The 27,982-nt window shown below is 44.2% G+C and overlaps 1 protein-coding gene across 1 annotated transcript; it reads right to left on the bottom strand.

Moving 5' to 3' along the window:
* Window positions 1-6: 6 nt before the first annotated feature.
* On the bottom strand, window positions 7-27,970 carry cenpe (centromere protein E). The gene is made up of 56 exons (XM_085372760.1): window positions 27,915-27,970; window positions 26,475-26,584; window positions 26,291-26,380; window positions 26,095-26,213; window positions 25,888-26,007; window positions 25,624-25,705; window positions 25,462-25,529; window positions 25,316-25,390; window positions 25,182-25,233; window positions 24,957-25,044; window positions 23,758-23,887; window positions 23,436-23,555; window positions 23,206-23,358; window positions 22,980-23,133; window positions 22,784-22,883; window positions 20,958-21,321; window positions 20,825-20,881; window positions 20,450-20,617; window positions 20,268-20,342; window positions 20,111-20,182; window positions 19,620-19,751; window positions 19,298-19,475; window positions 19,064-19,218; window positions 18,483-18,629; window positions 18,108-18,287; window positions 17,424-17,540; window positions 17,162-17,332; window positions 16,930-17,076; window positions 16,451-16,672; window positions 16,174-16,248; window positions 15,968-16,081; window positions 15,770-15,886; window positions 15,533-15,673; window positions 15,161-15,382; window positions 12,524-12,685; window positions 12,140-12,373; window positions 10,990-11,223; window positions 9,735-9,851; window positions 9,473-9,643; window positions 9,237-9,383; window positions 8,748-8,981; window positions 7,675-7,896; window positions 7,507-7,593; window positions 7,063-7,143; window positions 6,363-6,482; window positions 6,087-6,269; window positions 5,791-6,000; window positions 5,303-5,515; window positions 4,911-5,114; window positions 4,462-4,638; window positions 4,266-4,366; window positions 4,032-4,129; window positions 3,771-3,906; window positions 1,097-1,464; window positions 975-1,013; window positions 7-83 (listed from the first exon to the last, which is right to left on the bottom strand). The coding sequence occupies exons 1-56, from the start codon at window positions 27,968-27,970 to the stop codon at window positions 7-9; spliced, it is 7,986 nt and encodes a 2,661-aa protein (XP_085228886.1).
* Between the last annotated feature and the right edge of the window lie 12 nt (window positions 27,971-27,982).

Here is a 27,982-nt window from a genome sequence, read left to right as displayed (position 1 = left end):
AACACGTTATTGTGTTTTACACATTTCTTCCTGTTTTGGAGACTTTGGCCACCACTCGTTTTTGTCCGTGTCCACAGTAACATCTGTAAATACACAAGACAAACACCACTAAATGAAAAACAAATACTGAAGCATTAATGGGAATTTTAGAAATATTATTATATTTATTCTAAAGATCTGTTTTTGTGCAGAGGCTAGTGACATCATACAGTCCTACCCAGTGATGTCACACTCCTCCACTGATTTACAGATAGCTGTAATGTACAGCAAGCTGTTAGTGAACAACAGCTAACTTGCTGCTCTTAAAAGACTTCAAACATGCGATTAGCAGGTGAAGATACATGGTGCATCTCTGTGTGGATGACTTTTTAGCTTTTGTTTGTCTGCAAGAAAACTGCAGACCAACCCTGAAACCTACTCTAAAACACTGCAATGTTGTTAATGATGGTTTTCAATCATTTTTTTCCATGCCAAAAAAAAGAAGAAGAAAAAAAAAAAAAGAGTGTACCCAACTCATGTTCATAAATAAAGCACCTGCCTGAAGTCGAGGTTTGAAATTCTGTTAATGGTTTCCTCATTCAAGCCACTGAGTCACCACAAAACCCACTAAAGTGCAGCTGTAAGAGTTACTATACTGGTCACAGGGAGCTGGGTCTCCTAATGCATGCGTCTCTGACAAGGCTGATTTTTGCTTGTTACAAATACAAAAACTGCATCTCTACTATGGAACACTTTAAAATATAGAGTTCTATGTTTTAAAACACTAAAATAACAGGAGTAGCGTTATTCCTCCTGCTATTATTTTGGATTTATTCTCAAATGAAAGGGACCAGACCCCACTGAACAAGGTGGCCATGGCAGAAGAACATGTTACTGTGATTCTGAGAAGACCGGTGAAGTGCCATTAACCCGTGCTTCTGTTAGTATACCCCAAGTGACTGAACCCTACATCCCCACATGTTGTACGTTGTTACCCTGTTCTGGAGCTGCTGTTTCAGGAACACGGGAAACCTCTGACAAAACAAACGGCCAACATCTTTATGATATTCTGAAGCTTTTGAAAGAATGTGACAAAGTAGCCTACGCTGCAGTTTACCTGGAATGGTTCCAAGGCTCGAGTTGTCGAAGAACTGCTTGGGACAGTTTCGGGACAGTGTCTCAGAGCTTCCGCCCACATCAAAGAATCTGCTTTTGGGGGATTCGAGGAGAGAGGCCTTTGGCGAATCCAGCAGCTTTCTGGGTGACTCCAAACCCTTCCTGGGAGTGTCCAGGAGCTTCTTGGCAGGTATCAAAAACTTTTTAGGTGAGCTCAGCAGGTTAGAGGAGTCAGAGGTCATGGGAAAGCCCCTCTTGGTGGGAGTGCTAGGTGACTGAAGCTTGTCCTCTTCCACTTTGTTCCTCACCTTTAGTTTGATGGCTCTGTTCTTCCACTTGGTAATCTCAGCCTGCTGACCGGCAACCACACTGATGAGAAAGGAAGTCTGTGATTAGAGCTCGACTTCAATTTTTATGTCACAAAGTGATAACTATGGAATGTGATCTGTGTTTGTGCAGTGAGCGTTCAAACCAAACCACCATCAGGACAGCAACGGGCTTCATCTGAATGACAGTTTGTCTAAATATCTGATCAGATCTTAATCCTAGTGACACAACAACTTGTATTGTTGTCTTGGGAGACAATAGCACTGTCTATCAACTGGAAATAATTTGATGACTATTAATGTTGCTAAACCAGTTTCAGAGGATAACTGTACGGCAAAACCAATTAGAAAGAAACAGAAGAGAAAACTTAAAATAACACAAAAAAACAACAACAAAAATCCCAGAAATGTGAGAGATTGAGACACAGTTTGTAACATTGTTCACGCTTAAGGAAATGCTTAATCAGCAAAAAAAAATGCATATGAACTTGAGTGTCATCCCATTTTTAATCCATAAGGTTTGATATGAGGTCAGGAGAGCCTTTTCAGTTCTTGCCTGCCATTAAAGATGCAAGAAGCAGCTGCAATATTCTCCTAAAGGGTGGACACGATCATACATGTCTTCAGCCCACGCGACGGCCACGTACAACGCACCAAGTTACAAAAATCAAGAGGTGCACGATCGGCCGATGCGCCACAAAGAAGGATGTGATATGTGATATCTTCAAATTAGCTTTTAATGCAGCAGTTATGTTAATATGAATCATCCTTGTTGTATAAATAAATATAATGCAAAAGGTGGCGACGTGCTTTACACCAGCGGTCCCCAACCCCCGGGCCTCGGACCGGTACCAGTCCGTGAGTCTTTGGTACCGGGCTGCGAGAGTTCAGGCTCAGGTGTGAAATGTATAGTTTTCAGGGTTTTTAATCGGTTTTCAGCGTTATTTTGTTATCGTTTACTCTGTTTTCCTTGGTCTTTTCACGTGTGTTATGAATAAATTCTCTTTTTTTCGGTACCGGTACTAGTTTTATTTTGTTGTATTTATCCGCGACACCTTAAAGGCCGGTCCATGAAAATATTGTCGGGCATAAACCGGTCCGTGGCGCAAAAAAGGTTGGAGACCGCTGCTTTACACTACTGCAAACAATGTTTTTGGATTGTGCTTGTTTATCTAAGGCTTGGATGCAGCTGCTCTCAAGCTCTCTATGCACTGTTCTTTCAAGCTGATCTGAAGGTCACATGAAGTTTGGTCTACCACTTTATGGCAGAGTTGATGTCGTTCCCCATTTTTGTGTTAATACCAGCGACCCGTTGTTTCACAAATGTTTGTAGAAGCTGTCTGCATGCTTGGATGCTTGATTCTATACACCTGTGGCCATGGAAATGACTGAACACCTGAATTCAGTGATTTGGATGGGCGAGTACAGCACAGTGCAGGTATAGATGATATTGATGGAGCAATACAGGGACATATGCATAGACAGTACAGAAGTAAATATGGAAAGTAGCATTTTAGATTCAAGATCTTATACCAGTTCAATGTTTCCCTGTTTGAGGGAGTTGTTCTACAAATGTTACTCCTTTACCACAAAAAAAAGAAAAAAGAAAAGTGTCTTATTGGAACAAATGGAGATTTACACTCAAACAGATTTGATATCATTTCACGGTAAAATAATAAAAACTCTGAACTTCAACATGCATTTAAAATGGGTCAGTCAGCTTTAAGCTAATTAAAGATGATTGAAGGTTAATAATGCTATACTGATGCTATTATATTAAGTTTTAATGCTGCTTCCATATGCAGACATTTTGTCTGCATATGGCACTAAAGCATGACTAATCAAATGGGTGGTTATTTATCAAACAGGCAGCAGTGCATTTGTATTTTTACAGTTCACCATCAAATTTCCAATCATTATAATGTAGGATTCCTCAGAGTGAGTGTTACTGTATGTCAGATTTACAAATGACCTGCTGCGTGTGCTAAAGAAGGCACTGCAACGTATGCAGATGGTAGTACAATCTGCTGATAGTAGAGAAGAGAAATTAAGAAAACAGCAAGAGGAATTGCTGTTAATCACTCAGTGGGTTTCTGAGTCAAAGAGGGGGCTAAAATGTTTGATGTTGTAGCCGACCAAACACTGTTACAGTCAACTCGAACCAATAACAGTTGCTAAGACGGGCATTTCAGTCATCATGTCCATGATAGCTGGAAGAAGAGCCACAGTAACACAAGCTGTGTGTAGAATGTTAATGATTCCACAGCAGTAAACATCACTCAAAGTGTTTTCTACTTTAAACACACGTAGCGATTGTATCGGTTGCAAAGACAGTGCTGATGCCGTTACCTTTCCAGTTCTGTGATTTTCATGTGAAGCTGGCTGACTTCCTTCTCCAGCTTGGATTTCTCCATCAGAATACTGCTGCTGACCACAGAACTCCTGGGGTTGGTCAGTCTGGCATGAAGGTCTTTACCCTGCAAGACTGATTCCAACATGAATGCATCATTTAAACATGCTCCTCTTTCAATGGTTACACCTGAATTAGTTATTCATCGGTCAGATTTCTTTGTTTGTTAGCAGATATACATGCACAGCGCTGACACTTACACGACTCTTCTCCCTCCTGTTGGGATTTTCTCAAAGTCTCTTTAAGCTTCCTCAGTAACTCTTCTTTTTCCTCCAACAGTGTGTTCATCGCCTGGATCCTGGAAGACAGAATGCCGGTCATTAGAGTCAGCAGTCCTGCAGCAGGCCACAGGTCTTGACACCACTGACCCTGAAAACCACAGTGGAGAAAAACTAACAAACAAAAGTGTAAGAACGAATTCAATAGCTCTTTACTCTCGTTTGTGTTCGTCGGATGCTGAGCTGAGCTTCATCTCCAACTGCAACAGCTTGGTCTGAAGCTTCTCCAGCTCAGCCACACTGGGTGATGATTTTTTCTGAACCAAGGAGGACAAAGATCATCGTACCAGCTACTCATTCGTCAGATAACCAAACTGAAGTGCAGCTGCGCTGTTATATGAAACCAACAAACCTCAGATTCTCGAATTTTGCTCTTCAGAGCTTGTATAGCGTTCTCTTTCTCTTCAACTAGTGCACGGTTGTCCTGCAGCTCAGTCTGCAGGAGTTGTGTTGCCTCTTTGTGGTTGGAAACTTTGGCATCAGCTTTGATGCGTGCCTCCTCCAGCTGCTCAGTTTGAATATGCAGAGCCTGAAAGTGAAACACATTCTTCATTATTATCTGTGGCTCTCAACTTCACCAAAACAAACAGTGCATTGGTCGGGGACTAGTTTGGGTGGTGAATGAATCCACCATTGGATGCTCCGATTTCTAGTAGCAAGCTGGTGTCTGTAAGCGTGTGTGTGTGTGAGAGAGACTGTGTTTTCATGGTAATGAAGGAACACATCACCCAGTACTAACTGATGTTTCAACTGCTTTGAACAAGAGAAGGAAAGAAATAAGAAACCGTGTGGCAAACACACTTTCACTTTTTCCTCTGCGTGTTTCAGCTGAGAAGCTAGCTGCTGGGTTTCCTTCAGCAGAGCTGCGACTGTCAGAAGCGCTCCCTCCTCCAGCGCCTGCAGCAAAGTGGAACTTTTGCTTTTCACCTCCCTAAGGTGAGACGCTGCCTCAGCCTCCAGCTGTTTTAGCTCTTCAAACGGACCCTTCTGCTCATCAGTGATACTCTATGGGAGGTAGGTGGAAAAAAAGAGCAATGCGGTAAATATCATTTAAAAGATTTCTTCTAATCCAAACTAACCAATCCCCCCAAGCAGTCTGTGATGTGCATCTAGATTAAGAGCCAATCATTTGATTCATTCTGAGAGCTGGAATTATCCATTCAGAGAAATCTTTGTCAAACACGTCAACTGACCTGCAGAAGACATTTCTTGCTTTGTATCCCCGCCGTTCTGCGGTCAGACTCCAGCTCCAGGATGCTGTCCAGCCCACTGAAGCTAATTGGCTGGTTGGTGATCAGGACCTGCAGCTGCTTATTGAACTTGAATCGTTCTTGAATCTCATCCTTCAGCTCATGGAGGTAGGAGGTCATGTGGTCCCAGAGCTTGTCCAAAATGCTGCTCATTTTCTACAAAAATCAGCAAAGTCACCATAAAGTACCAGTGATGGAGAAGTGGATGCACATGAACAGGAGGGAGTAAAATCAAATCTATCTCCAGCTTCAACAAGTAACAACCTTTGTTGCAAGACTGACAATACAGCTTGTTATACACCACGTGACTAATAATGATAAAGTAGACACCAGAAAAGTACAGTCTTCTTCTCAACTTCTCAGAAGCTGGTTTCTTTGAATGGGACAGAGAGAGCGTCCAAGTGTTTCAGGGGGCAGGGCAGAAGGCTCACCTCCATGTAAAGTTGCCTCCTGTCCAGCAGCTCAGGCAGTCTCTGCTCCCACAGTGCGTCAAAGCCCTCGACTTGAACAGAGTGGCTGGGCGCCTGCGCTCTGCATAGAAGCACATCCTGCAGCCGTCTCTCCTCGAAGACGGCCAAGTCGTTTTTCACCAGCTCCTCAAAAATGTTCCTGTAGCCAAGTGCCTTCACACGCAGCAGCTCCTGTGGGAAAAGGACCAGAGATGACTTCATTCAAAGACCAGCATATTTAGGAAATTTTGTAGTACAGTCAAACTACAGCCAGTTACTTGAATTTTTCTGAGATTTTCATCAGTTGACTGTCCCAGCTGAAAGACCGCATCATAGGCATCCTTGGTGGCCTTGGGAAGAGGATGCTTCAGGGAACGCCGCTCCCTCAGGCCCTTGTCCTGAGTTATATTGTCATAACTACAACAAGTGTTTATGAATTGCTGGAACCTTTTGAAGGACTCCTATAATGACAAGAACCAGGTAGCATCAGAGTTATGATCACACTGCATGCTAGAAAGACATTTGAGCTGCAGAGCAGTCAGTGAAGCCGTTACCTCAAGCTGTGTGTCTTGCAGTTGTGACGACAGCAGCTCCTTAGCCCCGCTGGTGCTCGGCTCTGACCTGCTGAGCTGCTCTCTGAGAGCAGAGATGGTTGCGTTCGCTTCGCTGAGCAACTGGAAATGAAAATAAAATCACAGTCAGCATTTAGCCATCCTCAACTTTATGCCAGCGATTTATTCTTGCGTGTAATTGACATTCCAGCTTTTCATCTGCGTAGAAACTCTCTATTAAAGAATGTCACTTCTGACAAGCTAGCTAAAATATGAGATTCCCTCCAGTCCACCTAAATATAGTGCCTTTCTACTTTACCTGAGCTCTGATGAATGCATTCACACACGTTCACACCAGTCAATCCAAGTCGGGAATAATGGAAAAGGGGCATTATTACTGCAGCCCACTAGGGGCCTCAGTTCACAATTTGGGAACCACTGTTTTACAGCAATACTGAACAGAGCACCATGTTTGTGTCCCTGCCATACAAGACAGGAAGTATCAGCACTCTCCAACTCAGTCCTCAGCTTTTAATCATAAATGGACTGGTGCTTACATCACACGTCTCAGTAATCCGCACACTATGTTCAGTGTCTTGCCCAAGGATAATTCAGCATGCAGATTAGAGGAGCTGTGGACTGCATTATCATAATCCAAAATTATGGTTCTAAAAAGAGGAAACAAATGAGAGCAAAGACTCACCTGCTGCACTGCATCTGCTTCACTTTCAGCCTGAGCGCGTCTTTCTGTGTGCATTTGAACTTGCTCTTTAAGCTGCAGTATCTGACAAAAACAGAGCAGGTCGAGGTGTGAGCATGCAACACAGCTAACAACAGTGCTAACTGGGATGGAACCCATTTAGACCAATGGAAGAGGTTTTGAAAGTGGGGCTCATCCATGTTTAGAAAAATTGTCAAAAACCACCAGCTGGAGGATCAAAAACCGAGAGCACTCAGTAAATCGACATGCACTTCTTCGGTGTAGGCAAGGCTGCAGAGGTTAGGATACACTTATGCAGGGAATGCCGACGTGCATTTGTAACATTAAATGTGTGTCAGTGGTAGGTGGTCGGGCTAGCTTCCCCACAGCTTTCATACTAATGTAAGCATCCACAGTCGAAACAAGCAGAAAATGACTGGGACCTACGTCTTGTTGCAGCTTGGCTTCTTGCTCTCCTCTCTCAGGCTGCTGCTGCATGTTCAGCTGACTCAGCTTGTCCTGGATGGCTGAGATCTGCAGATGAATGAGAAAATGTGATCAAGTTTCCAGGCTGCTCTTCCTGTTCTCGGTCACTTTAGAATAGCACTAATTTACCATCTGCATCCTGTCCTCCAGCTCTGCCCGGAGCTGCTGCTTCTCCTGCCTCAGACCCTTCAGGATCTTCTGCAGCTCGTCTCTCTCCTCGCTGACAGACGTCACTCTGCACAGCAGCTTCTCCATCTCCTCGGTGGAGGTCTGAGTGCTGAGCTCCTTCTCAGACAGCAGCCGTGCTCCTTCTGCTTCAGCCATTTTCAATGCATCGGTCAGAGTCCTTATCTGTAAAAGACACGATTGGCTTTTTCACTTAAATGAAATTTCATAGATGTTTACAGAAGCAAGATAAGACATGAACCTGCTGATTTAAAGAACACAGGCAGATCAATGACCCTGTCTTTCTGCACAAACACAACAAGTCCATGAGACAGAAACGCAGCTAACGTTGCAGTACAACACCTCCCAGTGAAAACTAGGATCTACGGACGCTAGAAGACCGACTGAGAACCTCCTGAGGTCAGAAAGTATTGTATTGCTGTTAGCAGCGTGGAATAAGACAGGGACACGTTCGTCACCAGTATTATTCCTTACGGTCACATGGATGGTTGGAAGGACAGAAAGACATCAATCCAGTGGACAAGGTGAATACCAGCGAGTCTTACAGTAATAATCAAATACATGAAGTACAGTAGAAAGCTACTATTGGACTGCTACACCTGTATCAGTCCTGGGAGAATCACTACACTTATTATGTAGATGGATCAGTGAAACTAACAGTACGGAGTCTGAAAATCTGATGAAGCTAAAAAACACCAAAGATGTTGTTTTTCTCTGAAGGAGCACATTTTCCTCATCACTGTGCATGTGTTGAATTTACTTCTTCATCACAGTTGATGTGGACAGTAATATAGGTCTATATAACACACATCACTGTGTAGAAAAGAGGCTTCATATTGTACCATAAAGACAGCCGCTATCAACATGCAATTGGCAAAGGACAGAAGGAAAAACTCCCTTTTAACAGGAAGAAACCTCCAGCAGAAGCAGGCTGAGCAAGGGGCGACCATCTGCTGCCACTTGTTTGGTGGTAAGGAAGAGAAGGAGAGAAGAAAAGCTGGAGCTGTCAATCAGACCTCAGACTGCAGCGTCTCCACCCTGTCCTCCAGCTCTGCCCGGAGCTGCTGCTTCTCCTGCCTCAGACCCTCCAGGATCTCCTGCAGCTCGTCTCTCTCCTCGCTGACAGACGTCACTCTGCACAGCAGCTTCTCCATCTCCTCTGTGGAGGTCTGTGTGCTGAGCTCCTTCTCAGACAGCAGACTGTCTCTCTCTACTCTCACACTCTCCAGCTCCTCAGTCAAAGCCTTTACCTGTCAGTGAAAACAAATCTAAACAACCCCAACAAGCTCCACTTGCATTTTGAAGCACACAAAAGAGTTTCATCTGTGCATTCTGTAGTGCTGCAATGTGTCTCTTCCCATGTGCTTAATACTTTATTACTTAAAAGAGGCAGCAGTCACTGAAAAATTGACTTTTATAATTGGGTGTGGTTAGAGATGACATTAGATCGGCACGTCTTCCTGACCATGTATGCTACACAGAGAAAAGCACCCCGAAAGTCTTACATGTGTTTGCAGTTCCACCAGCTTATCATTGTGCTCACTGGGAAGCCCATCCAGCTTCAATATTTGTTCTTCTAGCTCTTTGATCTGCTTCTTTTGCTCGCAGTTTTGCCCCAGGGCCGTCCTCAGTTCCTCCTGATTCACAATCATCTGTAAAGAGAGAGAAAAAAAAAGTTTGCTTTGACACAAACCTGATAGAAGAACAGTAGCACGAAGGAAGAGTAGAAACAGCAACTTACCATTTCCACATTTTCCTGCAGGTCCGTCCTGAGCTGGTCTCTCTCAGCAGTGAGAGAAGCCAAGGTAGCGCTCAGCTTCTCCACATCCTCCGATTCCCTCTGAAAGGTCGTCATCAGGAGAGCCTCTTTCTCATCTCGCACACACTGCAGCTCCTGTGATAGCCTCAGCATCTGTCACATTTCCAGCTGTCACAACTCTGACTCGAGGACTCATTTAGAGTCCACACACTGAGCAACAAGCCTGAAATAACATATCACTTACCTTCTCCCCTAAATCAGACTCTTTCTGCTCATGAGCTTTCACGAGATCTGAATTCTTTTCTTTTTGTGTTTGAAGCTCATCCTGAACAGACGGTAGAACAACCTGCATCTCAGCAACCTGGAAAACAAGCAAACATCACGTAACAACTTATTCGTGTATCGCTTTTCACACATAAAAGTCACAAAGTTCAAGTACGACACAGTTCATATCCGAACAGATAAACATGTCAGCAGAAGGCCTCATAAAACGGAAAATTGTTTTTTTTCATGCTCATTAAGGTGAGGTTAGAGACAGCAGTCTAAGCAGAGGAGCCAGACCTCCCCCTACAACTTCAGTAGCTGTTGAACGGATAAAGTTGTGGTGTACCAGTGGTTAGAAATACTATTATTACTTTAGTACTACTTTAACACAAAGTCAGGGCTGACCAGGGACCATTGCTGCGAGTCACACTGCGCAGCATAAAGGCCCTTTGACAACAGACGTGGCAGCTAAGGATCCAAAATTTGTTGCACTGACCGCTGCACTCTGTCGTTTTTTGCACCAGTTCTAAGTGTACTAGATGCGCCTGCTCCTTGTCGTTTCAAAGCATGGATCTCTCCGACTTTATATCCTCTACAAGAGTTTGTGTTGTATTATCTTTAAATGTTCAATAAAAACATGTATCGCACATTCACAACGAAGAAAGCTTTGTAACTATCCCGACCAGTGAAGAGTGTGTCATTTCCACAATACAGCTTTCCCTCTGAAGTCCACAGAGCTGTTGAAAAGGCTCTGGAGGTCCCTGTGTAAGCACGTAAACCTGTGACATAAAAATTAACTGAACTCTGACATACACAGAATGTTTTCATTCATGGTGATGAAGGAAAACGCTGGCACGTGAAAGGGCATTTACCCTTCCAGGACCTGAGGTAAAGCAGTAAAGCACCCCACTAACAGCCAAACTCATCTGTTCTCTGATTGGATTGTTAAGTTTGTGATTTACATGACATTGCCCAATCAGCTGAAAGGAGGAAAAATTGGGTCAAAATTTGTACTCGTAAGTTGAAACTCACACACAGCCAAGGAAGTTGAGTGCAGAGTTTTACACATATAGTTTTTTTGCTTTGTATTTGTAACCAGACCTTAACAAAAATAAATAAATAAATTTTGTTAAAATTCCATTTAACAGGAAGAAAGCAGAAGCAGGCTGAGGGAGGGGCGACCAAGGGGTGAGGGGAAAAGAAGAGAAGAAAAGCTGGAGATGTCAATCACAGACCTCAGACTGCAGTGTCTCCACCCTGTCCTCCAGCTCTGCCCGGAGCTGCTGCTTCTCCTGCCTCAGACCCTCCAGGATCTCCTGCAGCTCGTCTCTCTCCTCGCTGACAGACGTCACTCTGCATAGCAGCTTCTCCATCTCCTCTGTGAAGGTCTGAGTGCTGAGCTCCTTCTCAGACAGCAGCCGTGCTCCTTCTGCTTCAGCCATTTTCAATGCATCGGTCAGAGTCCTTATCTGTAAAAGACACGATTGGCTTTTTCACTTAAATGAAATGTCATTGATATTTAAAGAAGCAAGATAAGACATGAACCTGCTGATTTAAAGAACACAGGCAGATCAATGACCCTGTCTTTCTGCACAAACAGCTCTCTTGCACTGAGGACACCCTAAAACTAAATGTCATTAACATGAGAAAATCCAAAAAGACTACAAAAAGTCCATGAGACAGAAACGCAGCTAACGTTGCAGTACAACACCTCCCAGTGAAAACTAGGATCTACGGACGCTAGAAGACCGACTGAGAACCTCCTGAGGTCAGAAAGTATTGTATTGCTGTTAGCAGCGTGGAATAAGACAGGGACACGTTCGTCACCAGTATTATTCCTTACGGTCACATGGATGGTTGGAAGGACAGAAAGACATCAATCCAGTGGACAAGGTGAATACCAGCGAGTCTTACAGTAATAATCAAATACATGAAGTACAGTAGAAAGCTACTATTGGACTGCTACACCTGTATCAGTCCTGGGAGAATCACTACACTTATTATGTAGATGGATCAGTGAAACTAACAGTACGGAGTCTGAAAATCTGATGAAGCTAAAAAACACCAAAGATGTTGTTTTTCTATGAAGGAGCACATTTTCCTCATCACTGTGCATGTGTTGAATTTACTTCTTCATCACAGTTGATGTGGACAGTAATATAGGTCTATATAACACACATCACTGTGTAGAAAAGAGGCTTCATATTGTACCATAAAGACAGCCGCTATCAACATGCAATTGGCAAAGGACAGAAGGAAAAACTCCCTTTTAACAGGAAGAAACCTCCAGCAGAAGCAGGCTGAGCAAGGGGCGACCATCTGCTGCCACTTGTTTGGTGGTAAGGAAGAGAAGGAGAGAAGAAAAGCTGGAGCTGTCAATCAGACCTCAGACTGCAGCGTCTCCACCCTGTCCTCCAGCTCTGCCCGGAGCTGCTGCTTCTCCTGCCTCAGACCCTCCAGGATCTCCTGCAGCTCGTCTCTCTCCTCGCTGACAGACGTCACTCTGCACAGCAGCTGCTCCATCTCCTCTGTGGAGGTCTGAGTGCTGAGCTCCTTCTCAGACAGCAGACTGTCTCTCTCTACTCTCACACTCTCCAGCTCCTCAGTCAGTCTCTGAATCTGTGCAGAAACACAAAGGTCAGTCCAAACTGTGACTTTAAACAGTGAAAGACATGAAAATGGTGGCTGAATGTAACAAAGGGATGCACACAGCAAAACTGCTGACTGTACACATGTTAGAATAAAGCAAGTATAGAAACTTAGTCCTGCCTGGTCTGTGAGCTCTTGTAACTGGAGGGTACTGCCTGCATCTTTGCCACTGTTCGGCCTGCTCTCCAGGTCTGCCTTTTCACTCTTCAGCAGGTTGATCTCATCTTGTAGGATTCTGATGTTCTCCTGAGAAACCCTCAGCTCCTCCTGGTTCTCAGTCATCTGAAAAGTTTTACCCACCATGACTATACAAGTCGACTCTGATAGTTTCAGCAATGCTACGGTTATTCCATACACAGAGAGAAGTATTTTTCTCTCACTGATGAATTCAAAAACTTCTGTAAAACATTGGCTAGAAATGCACGCGAGGACTCAACGCACGGAACAGGCCATGTGTGACACTTGTAGGGAGGTGCAGGTTACAAATAAAGGGTTTTATTAATGGGTTTGTGGTTATGCCGTAGCTATGGTATAATTTCTTTCTTTGTACAAGATTCCTAGAATTTTTGCCACGAATAACTGATGTTTTAAGAAAAACCACATTAAAATTTCTTCTGTTAAGTTTTTTTTATATAATAGTTAATATGCCTTATTGATCACGATATTGCAGAGATTAAAACACTGGTTTGAATTGTTGAATGGACTGATTCTTATATAGCGCTTCTCTACTCTCACGGAGTACTCAAAGCGCTCAAGACAATATGCCTCATTCACCCAATCACACCCATTCTCACAAGCACTTTATCTACACTTAGTGCTTTTCTAACGACATTCATACTCCGATGGATGCATCGGAGAGCAAGTTGGAGTTAGTATCTTGCCCAAGGATACTTGACATGCAGACTGGAGGAGCCAGGGATCGAACCACTGACAGTAGGTGACCTGCTCTACACCCTGAGCTACAGCCACCCTGCGGTGTGTGCAAAGAGCAGGGACTTATCAACGCGAGCTTATGACCTGCGCTTACTGGGAATTCCTCGTTCATGGGAAATAATTGCAATCCTCAATCCGTATCACGAGTGGGGTTCAACGGGTTACCCACGCCTCTCGGCGAAGGGTAGACACATGCTGATCCACTCAGTGTGGCGCGCGTGCAGCCCCGGACATCTAAGGGCATCACAGACCAGTGATGCAGTTGGCTCTACTGCTCTGGTTTAGGATGGATCTCTTTAAATCTGATATCCCGTCACGATGTTAGAAATTCAAACTCGATAAAGATATCAGAGAACTCACTAAATTAAGGTTGGGCGATATGTAAAAATTTTCCAATTGACAATCGTCAGTCCGATAACCGTTGATAGGTGATATACTTGTGCAGGTGCAGACTTTTTGATAGGCGGAGCAACGTAACAATGTACAGGCTCATATATAACTGACTGACAACTGCTTAATAGGTTACTAGCTTAGTTTTACTGATCTCTAAAATTCCTCCTGAAGTGTTGACAAACGTCAACTACTTCATTAGTTAGTGAGGGGAGGAGCTCTGTGTCTGTGTGAACTTGTGTGTCAGCTAAAGGAGGCAAAGGCAACACAGTTGATTTCAATACTGCTGCAAATAGTGAATGACCACCACCACATCGTGGTAGAGGGGTATTCTAGTGATGCCAGGAGCAATCTCGTTGTGAGCATTGACGCTTGCAGCTTGGCATTTCTCTCCATGCCAGATATTCTTGGGCAAGACACCAACAAGAAGTTGCTATATGAATACATGTGGATATTAGATAGACAGCACTTAAGCATAGAAAGAAAAAAGTGCTTGTATGAATGAGGCAAGTTGTATGAAACGCTTCGAGTGCTCAGAGTAGAACAGCGCTACATAAGGACCAGTCCATTTAACATTTGCTGATGACATACCAAGTATGAATCTACTGAAACAAACAATATATCCAGTGAGATGCTGTAAGTCAAATGCAAACACAAAAGTAGTGCACGTTGATTTGACATAAAAGCAAATTGTTTTTATATAGCGCTTTTCTGTTTTATAGTGTAAGGTAAATACTCTACAATAATACAAAGAAAACAGAGAACCCCAACAATCACATGACCCCCTATGAGTGAGCGCTTTGGTGACAGCTCTGCTGGAGGTTTCTTCTATTTTAACATGAAGTAACCTCCAGCAGACCCAGGCCAGTAAAAACAATCTTCCATCCATCCATTCGCTTCCGCTTATCCTTTTCAGGGTCGCGGGGGGCGCTGGAGCCTATCCCAGCTGTCATAGGGCGAAAGGCGGGGTACACCCTGGACAGGTCGCCAGTCTGTCGCAGGGCTAACACACAGGGACAGACAACCATTCACACTCACATTCACACCTAGTGACAATTTGGATTAATCAATTAACCTATCCCCACAAGCTGCATGTCTTTGGACGGTGGGAGGAAGCCGGAGTACCCGGAGAGAACCCACGCAAACACGGGGAGAACATGCAAACTCCACACAGAAAGACCCCGGCCTGATGGTGGAATTGAACTCAGGACCTTCTTGCTGTGCACGGTGGCACGGTGGTTAGCACTGTTGCCGCACAGCAAGAAGGTCCTGAGTAAAAACAATCTTTAAATTTAAAATTGATTTAAAATCCAACAATTAGGATCATGATGGTGATGGCATACAGGGCAAATATCATACTGTGTGCACTCATCAGAAAACCCAACCGGGCTAAAAAAATAAATACTGAAATTCTGATTTTGGTTAAGCTTTTACCATCTCCACCCTGTCCTCCAGCTCTGCCTGGAGCTGCTGCTTCTCCTGCCTCAGACCCTCCAGGATCTCCTGCAGCTCGTCTCTCTCCTCGCTGACAGACGTCACTCTGCACAGCAGCTGCTCCATCTCCTCTGTGGAGGTCTGAGTGCTGAGCTCCTTCTCAGACAGCAGACTGTCTCTCTCTGCTCTCACACTCTCCAGCTCCTCAGTCAGTCTCTGAATCTGTGCAGAAACACAAAGGTCAGTCCAAACTGTGACTTTAAACAGTGAAAGACATGAAAATGGTGGCTGAAAGTAACAAAGGGATGCACACAGTAAAACTGCTGACTGTACACATGTTAGAATAAAGCAAGTATAGAAAATTAGTCCTGCCTGGTCTGTGAGCTCTTGTAACTGGAGGGTACTGCCTGCATCTTTGCCACTGCTCGGTCTGCTCTCTGTCTGTTCCTTCTGAAGCAACAGGGCATCTCTCTCTGCTCGGGCGCTGTCAAGCTCCTCAGAGAGGTTCGTTAACTGTTAAAGGGAAGGTACCCAAATTATTGTTGTAGACAAAAGAGCAAATTTAAAAACTTCATTCATTAATGATGAATGTTATTCAATGTAAGTCACCTGATGTGTAAAGTCCACTTCCTTTTGCTCATAGAGTTGCACACGATCACACAGCTTTTGTTTCTGCTCCTTTAGCTCCTCTTGAAGACACTGAAGTAGACAGTTGGTCTCCTCGACCTGAAAGTAAGAAAACATGGACAATTACCTCCAAGGCACAGCAGGTATCCAGCTTAGTGAAACATGTTGCAGGGAACAAACCTGTAGTTTCAGCTGAGCCTGCGTTTCTTGACCAACTCTTTCGAGATCGCAGTTTTTATTTTGTTCTTTGAGCTGCTCTTGAAGGGAATGCATGAGACTTTGAGCCTCAGCAGCCTAAAAATAAAAGGGGAAAATAAGGTATTTGTTCAACAAATGAAAGACAAAATGTTTGACACTCCCAGTGTGACCAAAAACAAAACCCTCACCGTGACTGTACTACGCTGCAGATCACCCTCCAACTGGCTCTTCTCCTCTGTGACAGCCTGCAGAGCACCCTGCAGCTGCTCAATCGGGGAAAGGAAAGAGCAAGGTTTTTGTTTATTTCTTGCCCCCGAACAGGCAGGTTTGCATGCTGTTTGCTAAGTGACATTTTTCTTATTGTCAAAAAAATCTCAAGATAATGTTTCAGTCTACTGCTAAGCAAACACATGCCTGTGTTTAAAAAGGGGGTGGAATCAATAAATAAATGGACTGATTACAAACCATCTCCACCCTGTCCTCCAGCTCTGCTCGGAGCTGCTGCTTCTCCTGCCTCAGACCCTCCAGGATCTCCTGCAGCTCGTCTCTCTCCTCGCTGACAGACGTCACTCTGCACAGCAGCTTCTCCATCTCCTCTGTGGAGGTCTGAGTGCTGAGCTCCTTCTCAGACAGCAGACTGTCTCTCTCTACTCTCACACTCTCCAGCTCCTCAGTCAAAGCCTTTACCTGTCAGTGAAAACATAAATCTAAACAACCCCAACAAGCTCCACTTGCATTTTGAAGCACACAAAAGAGTTTCATCTGTGCATTCTGTAGTGCTGCAATGTGTCTCTTCCCATGTGCTTAATACTTTATTACTTAAAAGAGGCAGCAGTCACTGAAAAATTGACTTTTATAATTGGGTGTGGTTAGAGATGACATTAGATCGGCACGTCTTCCTGACCATGTATGCTACACAGAGAAAAGCACCCCGAAAGTCTTACATGTGTTTGCAGTTCCACCAGCTTATCATTGTGCTCACTGGGAAGCCCATCCAGCTTCAATATTTGTTCTTCTAGCTCTTTGATCTGCTTCTTTTGCTCGCCGTTTTGCCCCAGGGCCGTCCTCAGTTCCTCCTGATTCACAATCATCTGAGAGAAAAAAAAAGAAGTTTGCTTTGACACAAACCTGATAGAAGAACAGTAGCACGAAGGAAGAGTAGAAACAGCAACTTACCATTTCCACATTTTCCTGCAGGTCTGTCCTGAGCTGGTCTCTCTCAGCAGTGAGAGAAGCCAAGGTAGCGCTCAGCTTCTCCACATCCTCAGATTCCCTCTGAAAGGTCGTCATCAGGAGAGCCTCTTTCTCATCTCGCACACACTGCAGCTCCTGTGATAGCCTCAGCATCTGTCACATTTCCAGCTGTCACAACTCTGACTCGAGGACTCATTTAGAGTCCACACACTGAGCAACAAGCCTGAAATAACATATCACTTACCTTCTCCCCTAAATCAGACTCTTTCTGCTCATGAGCTTTCACGAGATCTGAATTCTTTTCTTTTTGTGTTTGAAGCTCATCCTGAACAGACGGTAGAACAACCTGCATCTCAGCAACCTGGAAAACAAGCAAACATCACGTAACAACTTATTCGTGTATCGCTTTTCACACATAAAAGTCACAAAGTTCAAGTACGACACAGTTCATATCCGAACAGATAAACATGTCAGCAGAAGGCCTCATAAAACGGAAAATTGTTTTTTTCATGCTCATTAAGGTGAGGTTAGAGACAGCAGTCTAAGCAGAGGAGCCAGACCTCCCCCTACAACTTATGCAGGGTAGCACAGGTCAGATCAGGCCAGTCGAGAGATGGAACCTTTGCAGCGTGTCCTGGGTACACGCTGGGTTTCCTCTCAGTAGGACCCAGACCAGCTGAGGTGACATCCTTGTCACATGCCTGAGGTGCCTCAGCTGGTTTCTGTTGATGCGGAGAAGCAGCAGCTCTACTGAACTCCACCCCAGTGACTGAACTTCTCAACCCATCTCTAAGACCCCTGACAACATGGCCCCTGAGTTTACCGCGACCCACAAACGCCTCCACCGCAGTAAAGGGGCAATTCACAGATACTCCAGTGTTATCTGGTTGTCCTACATTTCTTACAGAAACACTGACCACTCTCTCACCTTGTCCACGTGTTCTTGCAGCTTCAACCTGAGCTCGTCTCTCTCTGCGGTCACAGATGTTACAGCAGAGAGCAGCTTCTCCGTCTCCTCTGCAAACCTCTGATCAGCAGTGCTCTGCTCGGACAGGAGCTCGGCTTTCTCAGCTCGCACACACCGAAGTTCTTCATTTAACTGGCTGATCTAAATAAATACATACAATTCTGTTTTTGTCATAGCTATACGAATCACAGTCTTCAAGACACTCACATGTGCAGTTGAATGATATCAGCTAAACTGTAAAACTGTATTATCGAATTTTTTTAACTCTTTTTCTGTTGATGGGCTAATGGTTGCACATGTGCTCAGCTGTAATAAGAGCAGCTATCAGTGTCATACTTGTTCTTGAAGCTCTCTGCTAATCTCCTCCTCAGTGCTTCTGGAAGCTTCGCTGTCAGCAAGCTTCTCCTCCAAATCCTTGATCAGCTGCTGCACGTCGCTCAGTTTTCCTTCCAGAGCTCCTCGCTTCTGCTCACTTCCTTCAAGCTGAAGGAAAACATGACAACAGTTGTTTGGAAAGCCGTACGTATAAATGTTTTGTCTCTTCAGACATAACTGCACACACTCTGGAGGACTATTAAACTTGATATCATTTTAAGCCCGATCCAGAGATTTTTATCCTGGATGACTAAGCCGACACTTCCCTCAGCCTCACTGAAAGGCTTTCCCTTTGACTCATTATTATATCATATATATTATAGCATGCCTGTACTTCCCAATGTTTCCACCAAGTACACCAAACAAGTACCTGTCCTCACATTTGTCTCAGCAGCTGCAGCAAATGAAGAGCCTAGTAGCTGCTTCACTTTCTATTTGAATAACCTCTGGTGCTAGTTATGACCCTCTGCAAACGTGCTCATGCTCCCCTCCCCCCCAACTGGATGATGTCAGATTGGCTTTAGAGGATATTTGGGCCTCACCTGCTTTACCAAGGCGTCCACTTTATCTGGGAGAGTCTGACATACAGCCAGCTCATCTAGCTGAGCTCTCAAGGCCGTCTCCACTTGACGAGATGCCATCAACTCTTTATTTAGATTGGCAACAGTTCTCTCAAGCTCTATGCTGTCAATCAGATCTGGAGAAGGAGCAAATGTTACGAGGGGCAGGTTCATATGATGGGCTACAGTCTATAAATGCAACACGTGGAAACCTACTTTTAGGCACATTGCCATCTAGCAGAGTGGTGAGCTTTGTGTTCTCATCAAATGCGACATTCAGCTCCTTCTGGAGATCGCTCTGCATCTTTCTGTAACGCGACTTCTCCGTCTCCAGCTGAAAACGCAGACTCTTCACCTCCGCCTCCCTTTTCTCGTGGCTGGCAGTCAGAGTCACCTGGACGAGATCGTCAAGAAGCAGGAGATGCATTAATCGCTTACAGCTGCCATTGTTGGCTCACACTTCCTGGAATATTTTTAAAATGAGGATAGATGTGCTGCAAAAAATAATTTTTTGTCATTTTAGTGTTTGATTACGTACATTCGTCTCCTCCAAAGAAATGCTGCGACTGCGTAGGACAGCCCACTCCTTCCTTGTGTCTCTGCTCAGCAGCTCTGCATCATCCAGAGAGCGGCGAAGCTTCAGCACCTCCTGCACCAAGTCCTTACTGCCCTGAAACAAGAAAACATGAAACAGTTAGCTTGTGCCGTCGTTAGATTGCTGCTGCTTTCAGCACCCTGTCAGCGCTCAGATGGGACATGTTAGCCTGCTAAGACTGTAAGCAAGTGTAAGCAAGCACACTTTGCGTGAGAACAGCCTGGTTTATTCCAGGTTAATGACATAAACTGATATTAAGCACAAACACACACACACACATCGGTAAGACTGCAGTGTTGGCCCATCTACTGCTCCAGACAGACGGATGCTCGGAGCATGAGGTGCTACTGGTTTCTAACATGTGACAGATGCACACTCCACAGTGTCACATCTACATGATGTTCCACGTCACGTGACTGAAATACTGGCCGTACCAGGTTCTCCATCTCATGTGCAAATTCTGTTTCCTTCTTCTTCAGCTGTTCAGTCAGAGTCTTGATTTCATTCTTTCAAAAGAAGAAACAAAAGCTTAAAGACAAATCAAATCAAAATGTTTCGGATCAATAAACTCTACACGTCCACTCATCTTACCTGGAGCTGCATACGCTGGAGTTCAGAGGACTCAACAGCTTTCTTCAAGCTTACAATTTCATTTTCTAACTCTTTCTGCAAGTTTCCAGAAGCAAAGTGAACATAGTGAGCTGAAAACATATTTGATAAACAGCTCTGTGAAACTTTGTTGTCAGTGGATCTGAGAAAGTTCTCCTCGTTACCTCGTTCTCCTTCCTGCACCCCTCTTCTAGAGATTTGAACTCGTCCATCTCCCTCTTCTCCTCTAGCTCCTGTAATACAGCAGCCTTCTCTGTCTCCAGACGCTCCATTTGCTCTATAAACATGCCCAGCTCCTGTTTCAGGTAGTCTCGCTCTGCAGCCACCAAGTCCTGTAACAGTATCATCCAGTTTAACACCGCTGTAGTTTCCACGTCAGACGACTGCACTGAGGGCTTTCAACACTCCAGTGTTAAGAAGGCTGAGAGTGAGTTTAGAGCAGTGTGCAGCATGGGCTTTGTTTGAAAATCCGTCTGCCCCTTTACAGAAAGCATAGGATATTTGCTGTAACTGCTCTAACCTCTTCACCTTACACTTACCTTCTCTGACGCCAAAGTTTCACAAAGCTGGATGGTCTCAGCAAACTCTTTTCTCATCTGAAAAACAGAAGATTAAGACAAGTGATGATAATGTGACGCTTGGCAGACAGAGCCCGAGTCAAACACAGCATACCTGTTCATTTGTCTCAGTGTCCACGTCACTGTGTTCTCCCAGTTGTTTCTCCAAGTCCATCACTCTCAGCTCCAACGTGTCAGCTTTCTGTGTGGCCTCCAGCCTCTGCTGAGCTTCAGTGTGCAGCAGCGCTTCCAGCGCTGCTCTCCTCTGTTCTCCAGTCTGCACTTTTTCCAGTGCTTCCTGTCTATGTTGCACCTCCGTTTCCAGCTCCAGCTGCAGCTCTGCCACTCTGCCCTTTAACACATCTAAATTTGACAGGGCCGTCTCTTTCTCCTGACTCTCCTGTTCCAGCTGCATCTCCAGACTGGACACTTTGCCTGAAAGTTCTTGCAGACGATCAGGAGACATGAAGTCTCTGGGACTGTAAAAAAAAAAAAGCAACCGGGACATGTTTATGTTACACACCAGCACACAGTGATGGCGCATGATGCGACGACTCCAGCGGCACTTGAAGTATTAGGGAACAGCTTTATTAAGTGACCGGCGCATTCCGGCTTGTGGCCTTAATCAGGGTCCAGGTGGACCTCCCCCTTTTAATGTTCCTGTACTTACTTTATATTAGCTTATTTGCATTTTGTGTGTAATTTTGAGTATGTGTTACTTTAAGACGTAGAAAGGAGAATGATGTGAAGGAGTCTTCACATCATCAGATCTTTCTCTTCTCCGTGCACCTTAGAAGTAGGTGAAGAAAAATGTGTTGCCATCTATTTGATGAACAACACAAATGTTTGGGGCTGGGGTGACACAGATCTGTCAGACCTCTCAAAGTCATGCAGTTGGTAGACTGGACTTTACAGTGTCCTTCTTCATGGACCACATGAGCTCAAACACACTCCAGTGAAGACCACAGACATCATAAACCTCTGACACTAGGAAATGGATACGCCAATTTTTTCAACAGTCTAACTCAGACCCAGAGTCCTGCTAAACTCTCAGGAGGTAGAGCAGGTCATCTACTGCCTGGAAAGGTTGGTGGTTCAATCCCTGGCTCCCCGATGCATCCATCAGAGTATGAATGTGTGGGAATGTTAGCACTTAAAATGCATTGGGTGAACGTGGCATGTTGTATAAACCGGAGAGTTAAAAGTGCTAAATAAGAATCAGTCCACTTACACCACTCTGCACCTCACCCTCTCTACAGTGATTCTGAGAAGTAAATTTGCTGCAGCTTAAGAAAACACCAGAAAAAAAAAAAAAAGAGTCAAGAGTCATTGCTGCTACCATGGAAACTGTTTACTGACTTGTCAAAGCCCTTTAACAATTCAGAAGATTGCCCATTAAGCAACCAACAGACTAACAGTTCAAAAAAAGTCAGGTGAAAGAAGCAACGAACACTCACACAACGAAGTTCAGCTGGTGAGCACAAAAAACCTTTTTCCTTTTAAAGGACACAATAGGAATACCAGCACCCACTCATAAGCAACACATTTGACTCAACAACAACATTCCTTTACTACTTTTTCATTTGGCAACAGTCAGTAGCACAGGGGAATACATGTACCCCACAGAGGTTTCACAGATAGTCTGACTCCTCCAGGTTGGCACATCAATACATGTCACTGCCTGAACAGCTGCTGTGTCTCCCAGCACAATCTCAAGAAGACAGGCCGTAGAAGGCCCCTAACCCATCACGATACAATGCAGCAGTACAGACCAAGGGAGCATTTTTCCTCATTTCAAGTGGGTAAAGTGAATTCTGGACGACTGAGGGTAACCCACAGGCACGTTCGATAATAAATACAAATAAATGATTGGTGTCTGATATGGCTTTTAAGTTTGAGAATACGAGGCTTCATTGGTGACAGAACTGCTCAGACACGTACCTGTCTCCCAAGCTACGAACAGTCACAGAGCTTCGACTCATTTCCATTTCATCTGACGGCTCATCTGGAATTCCCCAGTTGGAGTCAAAGTCCTCATCGTCTGTTAAAATAGAGCAAGAATATGAAAAAAATAAAAATAACACCCCAGCAAAATTCCATCGTGGCATGAATATTCATCCTTTGTGCTCCTCGTTACCTTCACCCAGCTCCATCAGGCAGGAGAAATCTGACTGAGTTCTCTTCTGAGTGAAAGATTCTGCAAAGCTGAGATCAGAGAAACTCCCCACACAGCCAGATGGATGGCCAAGTTTTACCATCTTTCCTCCCCAGGTAACCCTGCGGCTTGGAATCTTGATAAAGAACACATGTTGTGATTAAAGCGAACATACAGAGAACTGCAGCTCATGGTTCAGCACAGTTACCTTCTGGACTGGGACCAGATTTGAGCTTGTCACAAGGAGATTGGCCAGATTTCTCTTCAGGCCCTCTTTTTCTCTCTGCAGCTGATCCTTCTCTTGGAGCAGCTGGGAGAGAACCTCCTTCTCTGTCACAGTGGTCTGCGTGACTGAAGAAACCTGCATGAGATGTGCATGGGTCAGTGTGTGCAGATCAGTGCTGCTGGAGGAAGAAGAGGAAAAGTGGAGACACTTGCCTCGTGAAGTCGTCGCTTGAGTTCTGCAATTTCATTGCGATACCTTTTGAGCAGAGCCCCATCATCTGACACCTCTGTTACGTGAGGGTCGTTCTTCATTTTCTTTGCTGTGCTTGCAAACTATTGCAAAGAAGTCACAGCAGGTGGGTTAAAGTGTTTAGCAGTTTATGTTCTCAGTGGTTCACACGTCAAAGCTTCAGCTAACTTTTATTTCACACAAACTTTATCATCTGTGTAAGACAATAAAGTTTGTACTACACAATTTCTCGTCTGAAAGCATTTTTCAAATGGATTACATAACAGTCAGTCATGTTCTCCCTACCTGTAGAGTGCTGAGGGTCTCATCCAGAGTGACCGGGGTGATGGTGCAGATAATGACAGTTTTAGCATTCCCACCCAACGAGTTCTGCAGGATGCGGGTCAGTTTACTGTCTCTGTAGTTGGTGAAACCCCTGAAGAGAAAATATTTAGGTAATATCTGCACTTTCCATTTAGTGTTCAACACAAATACACACTTAATTTTTGTTGTGGCTGAAATCGTGCTCTCTAAAGGCTTCTTTGGCCCTTTGAAAAAAATTGGACTGGGAGCACATCCTTTGGTTAGATGAGACAAAACTACAGCTCATTGCTCACAGAGACGCCGCTTATATTTGAAAATGATTTCAGTACTTTGACCATGGCCAGATGAGCTGGTCAGAGTACTTCATTCGTTTTTCTAGGTTTTACAAAGAAAGATCTCAAAAGGAAATATTCAGTGAGAAGCAGTTTTCCGACTGGTTGCCACTGGTTTAAAAACTCAAAGTAAAAATGGACAATAGAAGATTGGAAAAACATTGCCTGATTTCTGCTGCAATACCGAATGCCATATTCAATTCAGTTTTATTTGTATAGGACCAAATCAACAACTGCTACAAGGCTCTTTATATTGCAAGTCAGAGACCCTACAATAAAAAAGAGAAAAAGGCAGCAATCAGACAACCCTCTAAGAGCAAGCACTTTGGCGACAGTGGGATGGAAAAACTCCCTTTTAACAGCAAGAAACCTCCATCAGAACCAGGCTCAGGGAGGGGAGGCCATCTGCTAGTGGGTGGGGGGGGGGGGGGGGGGGGAGGGAGGGGGGCTGGGAGTACACAGTATGAAAACATAACACTTGGGCACCATCTAAACACCACTGCCTAGTTGAGTATTGTTGTTGAGTGTGGCTGCTTCAAGCAGGATCTCAAACCATTAAAATACTCTGGAAATGCTACAAACTCATCTCACGCATAACCATCCTGAGATAAGGTAACAAACTTGCATTAAATCGGCTCAACCAAAGAACCATCCAACACGGGACAACTTCAGTCACATTTTCAATATGAATGAAATAAGATAACTCTGTTATTGGAAAAAATAGGAAATAATTTGCAGTTGACAACATTGTACTGTGAGGGAAGGACAGTACTGTTACAATATCATATTTGCAGGGTGTGTGGCGTTTCCCACATCGAGTACCAAACGTCAGCTCAATTATTTACTTACTTCTGGTTTTCGTCGGTCAGTTTCTTTATCACTTGGCCGAGCGTGAACAAGCTGCGGTTTATATTACAGCCTTCTTTGAAACGTGTACCTAGGACACAGAACATAAAGCAGAAAACTGGATTGCTCAAAAATGTGTAGACTGCAGCATACACTTGCAAGGTTACCCCAAAATGATATCCAACCATATTCAACAAACAAAAAATGCTGGATTTAAATCCACATTACCTTCAGCTCCAGTTTGACTTGCTCTCTCAGATCCGGCCAGATCCACTAAATTCTGCAAGATGAAGCAAAACCGTTAGCTACCAAACAAAGGAAAGAAGACAAACCAGGCCAACAATGAAAGAGAGGTAGCCTACCAAATGAGACACAATGATGGCTCCATCACTACTTTCACCTGATGCTGGGTCGCTCCTTTCCCGGCTCTCCAGGATCTAAGAAAAAGTCCATTGTGAGAAATGCATTTCCATAGACTCCCACATGACTGTAGCTATATGCTTCTTACCATCCGGAAAATAGTGTGCGATCGGCTGCTCCGCTGGTTCATTTTTGTCTTGCCATAATGTCGGTTCTCTGGAGAGGGACGGTACAGAAAATGTATTGCTTGTTATGGCCTGTACTAAGAAGAAAAAAAAAAAAAACTCTTGGAATTCATCGCATGTCTTACTTTCTCCTTTCCGAATCCATGCTAGGACTTGTGCAGGAGATGTAACCAACTCTTCAGTCAAATCAGCCACATAGATGTTTTTCTGCAAACAGTAATCATTAACATACAAAGCTCATGTAAAACAGCACACTACACTTCATAGCATTACAGCACTCCTAGAGTCTGAGACACGTCACTGCTAGCGATTTGGAATTAACACAGAAATGCTGAGAACCAAACCTCTAAGTAGCGTTCTGAATCTAGTCATCTAAATGATCAACCTACATTGATTTGTTCTCTGACTTCTAGAGGTTTTCTTTTCCAGCTGTCGACAAGCAGGTCCGTCACAGTCTCGTTGTAGATCTCCATGTAGGACACTCTGAGAAGGAACTCCTTCTTGGGAAACTTGGGTTGAAAGAGAAGTGACCCTTTAGGATGAAAAGAGACTGATACCAACCGCAACAAATTTCGAACATGTGTCACCATTCTTACATTCTTAATGCTTTGAAAGACATCCTCCATAGCTTGAGGTATCACTCCGGGGGTGCGACTGGTCCCCATCATGGTGAAGGTCTTTCCAGAAGAAGTTTGCCCGTAAGCAAATATGGTTCCTGTACAGCAAACACAGAAAGTAAGAGAAGAAACCATGCCGCCCAACGAGGGATCAAACATCGTTTCCTGCACATACCATTGTATCCCTCGACAGTGGAAACAACCAGAGGCTTTGCAATGCCATTGTACAGCTGACTGGTCGTTTCATCAGCGGCAAACACTCGGTCTGTTAACAGAGAAAGGTTAGTGTTCGCATTCCCATTACTGTGAAACAAAACCAAAATAAATCGCTGATTTTTTCTGTATGTTTGAATACAGACCAAAGCTGAAGCTCTTGGTGGAATTTCCATCATCAATCTGGTGAATTGATTTCTCGTCAGCTTTCCAGAAAATCTGGACAGGCTCCGCATTCTCGGATGCACTCTCTTCCCTGAACAAAGACACACATTCCACACACATAAGCACAAACAGTGAGATGCTTTCTTAACAACAGGTTACTATTGCTCTGCACTGACAAACCTGTTGTTGCTTTCAATCAGCAAGGCAAGCATTATCTTAAAGAAAATCAGGATCGCTTCATGTTGTAGTGGTCAACACATTTGTCTTACATCGACAGTTTGCGTCTGGGAGTAAACAAACCCAGCCTCAGGGGTCACAAGCTGATCTACTGCTAGTGTCAGTCTGGAGCCCAGGTAAGTGACAGGGCTGAGGCAAGAGGTGCATTGAGGGTTGTGCAGAACCCATTGCCAAGAGTATTTGCTGTCTTTTGTCTAAACTGTGCATCTGTCACATAACCAATGTTAGTCAAGTGTGATTTAACCACCTGTTGTCTACTTTTAAATCAGCAAAGGGAACAGGCTGGGAGCAAACAGGCATTTTTACAATGACGGAGAACTCTCACTTCACTGCGGATGATATGAAAACCACCCTGATCCTTCTGAGCATCCCAAAGTTGGCACTCCTTGAATCAGCTCACAGCCAGCTGTTCCAGTGTTGTGGCAAAAAGCGATTGTGGGAATTAAACTATTTTAAAACACTTGTTGACCTATAATCTGTCAAAAATACATCAAACGTATTTTGAGTCAGACAAGATCAATCAATATTTGGCAAGTGTCTTTTACATATCTTTTATTTACCCGGGTAAAACATGTCACTGACATTAAAAATACGTTTTTCAAGAGAGATTTAATCTGGCCAAGAGGGCAGCAGAAATTGTAAGAAATATTACATCACATTTCTATAAGCATATTTTAGTGAGCAAAAAAAGACTTGATTATAATGTGGGTACAACGAAGCCCAGTCATAGAGATGAAAAACAGCTCGTTTCTTTACTTTATATATAATCCATTCAGAAATCCTGTTCACTACAGTCTATTTTCTGATATGATGTAAAGATATTACACAAAACAACACACAGCAACATCGGAAATCACTTTTTAGCCCCGGTAACGCAGTCTGCTAGCTGCCTCGCACTCGTTTTCAGCTCAGAAACCTTTTTCCTTTTTTCGTGCTTGATAGTGGTAATAGTATGACATGTCTGTTCTGGTCGGGACACCGTGGAAACAAAGAACACTTTTTTTCCCTGGTTCTGTGAAACTTCATTAAAGAGACGCGACGTTTACTTGCCTTAACTGCTAACACTTTAGCGCCAGAGCCGACTCTGAGGTTGAAATAACTGACGAGCTCAAAATGCTACCGGGGCAATGTCAACAGTTAACGGGAATTTTTAACGCGGCGGCGGCGCCGCCGTCCAGGCTCACCTCGCAATAAGCGGACGGACTCGAACGCAGACTTTTACCGCTGACTCCTCTGTCATCTTCGCTCCTTC

The sequence above is a fragment of the Diplotaxodon limnothrissa genome, linkage group LG15 (genome assembly GCF_057381915.1).
Source record: "Diplotaxodon limnothrissa isolate DT_005_m linkage group LG15, D_limnothrissa_male_GT1.1, whole genome shotgun sequence".
Taxonomy (NCBI): Eukaryota; Metazoa; Chordata; class Actinopteri; order Cichliformes; family Cichlidae; genus Diplotaxodon; species Diplotaxodon limnothrissa.
This window is presented reverse-complemented; position numbering and strand designations above follow the sequence as displayed.

Excerpts from the sequence above, each read along its gene's own strand:
- cenpe (XM_085372760.1), bottom strand. The coding sequence starts at position 27,970 with ATGACAGAGGAGTCAGCGGTAAAAGTCTGCGTTCGAGTCCGTCCGCTT. Across the intron at positions 4,367-4,461 it reads GCAAAATTCGAGAATCTGAG|AAAAAATCATCACCCAGTGT; the intron begins GTTTGTTGGTTT and ends TCCTTGGTTCAG. Across the intron at positions 4,130-4,265 it reads TCCGACGAACACAAACGAGA|GATCCAGGCGATGAACACAC; the intron begins GTAAAGAGCTAT and ends TCTGTCTTCCAG.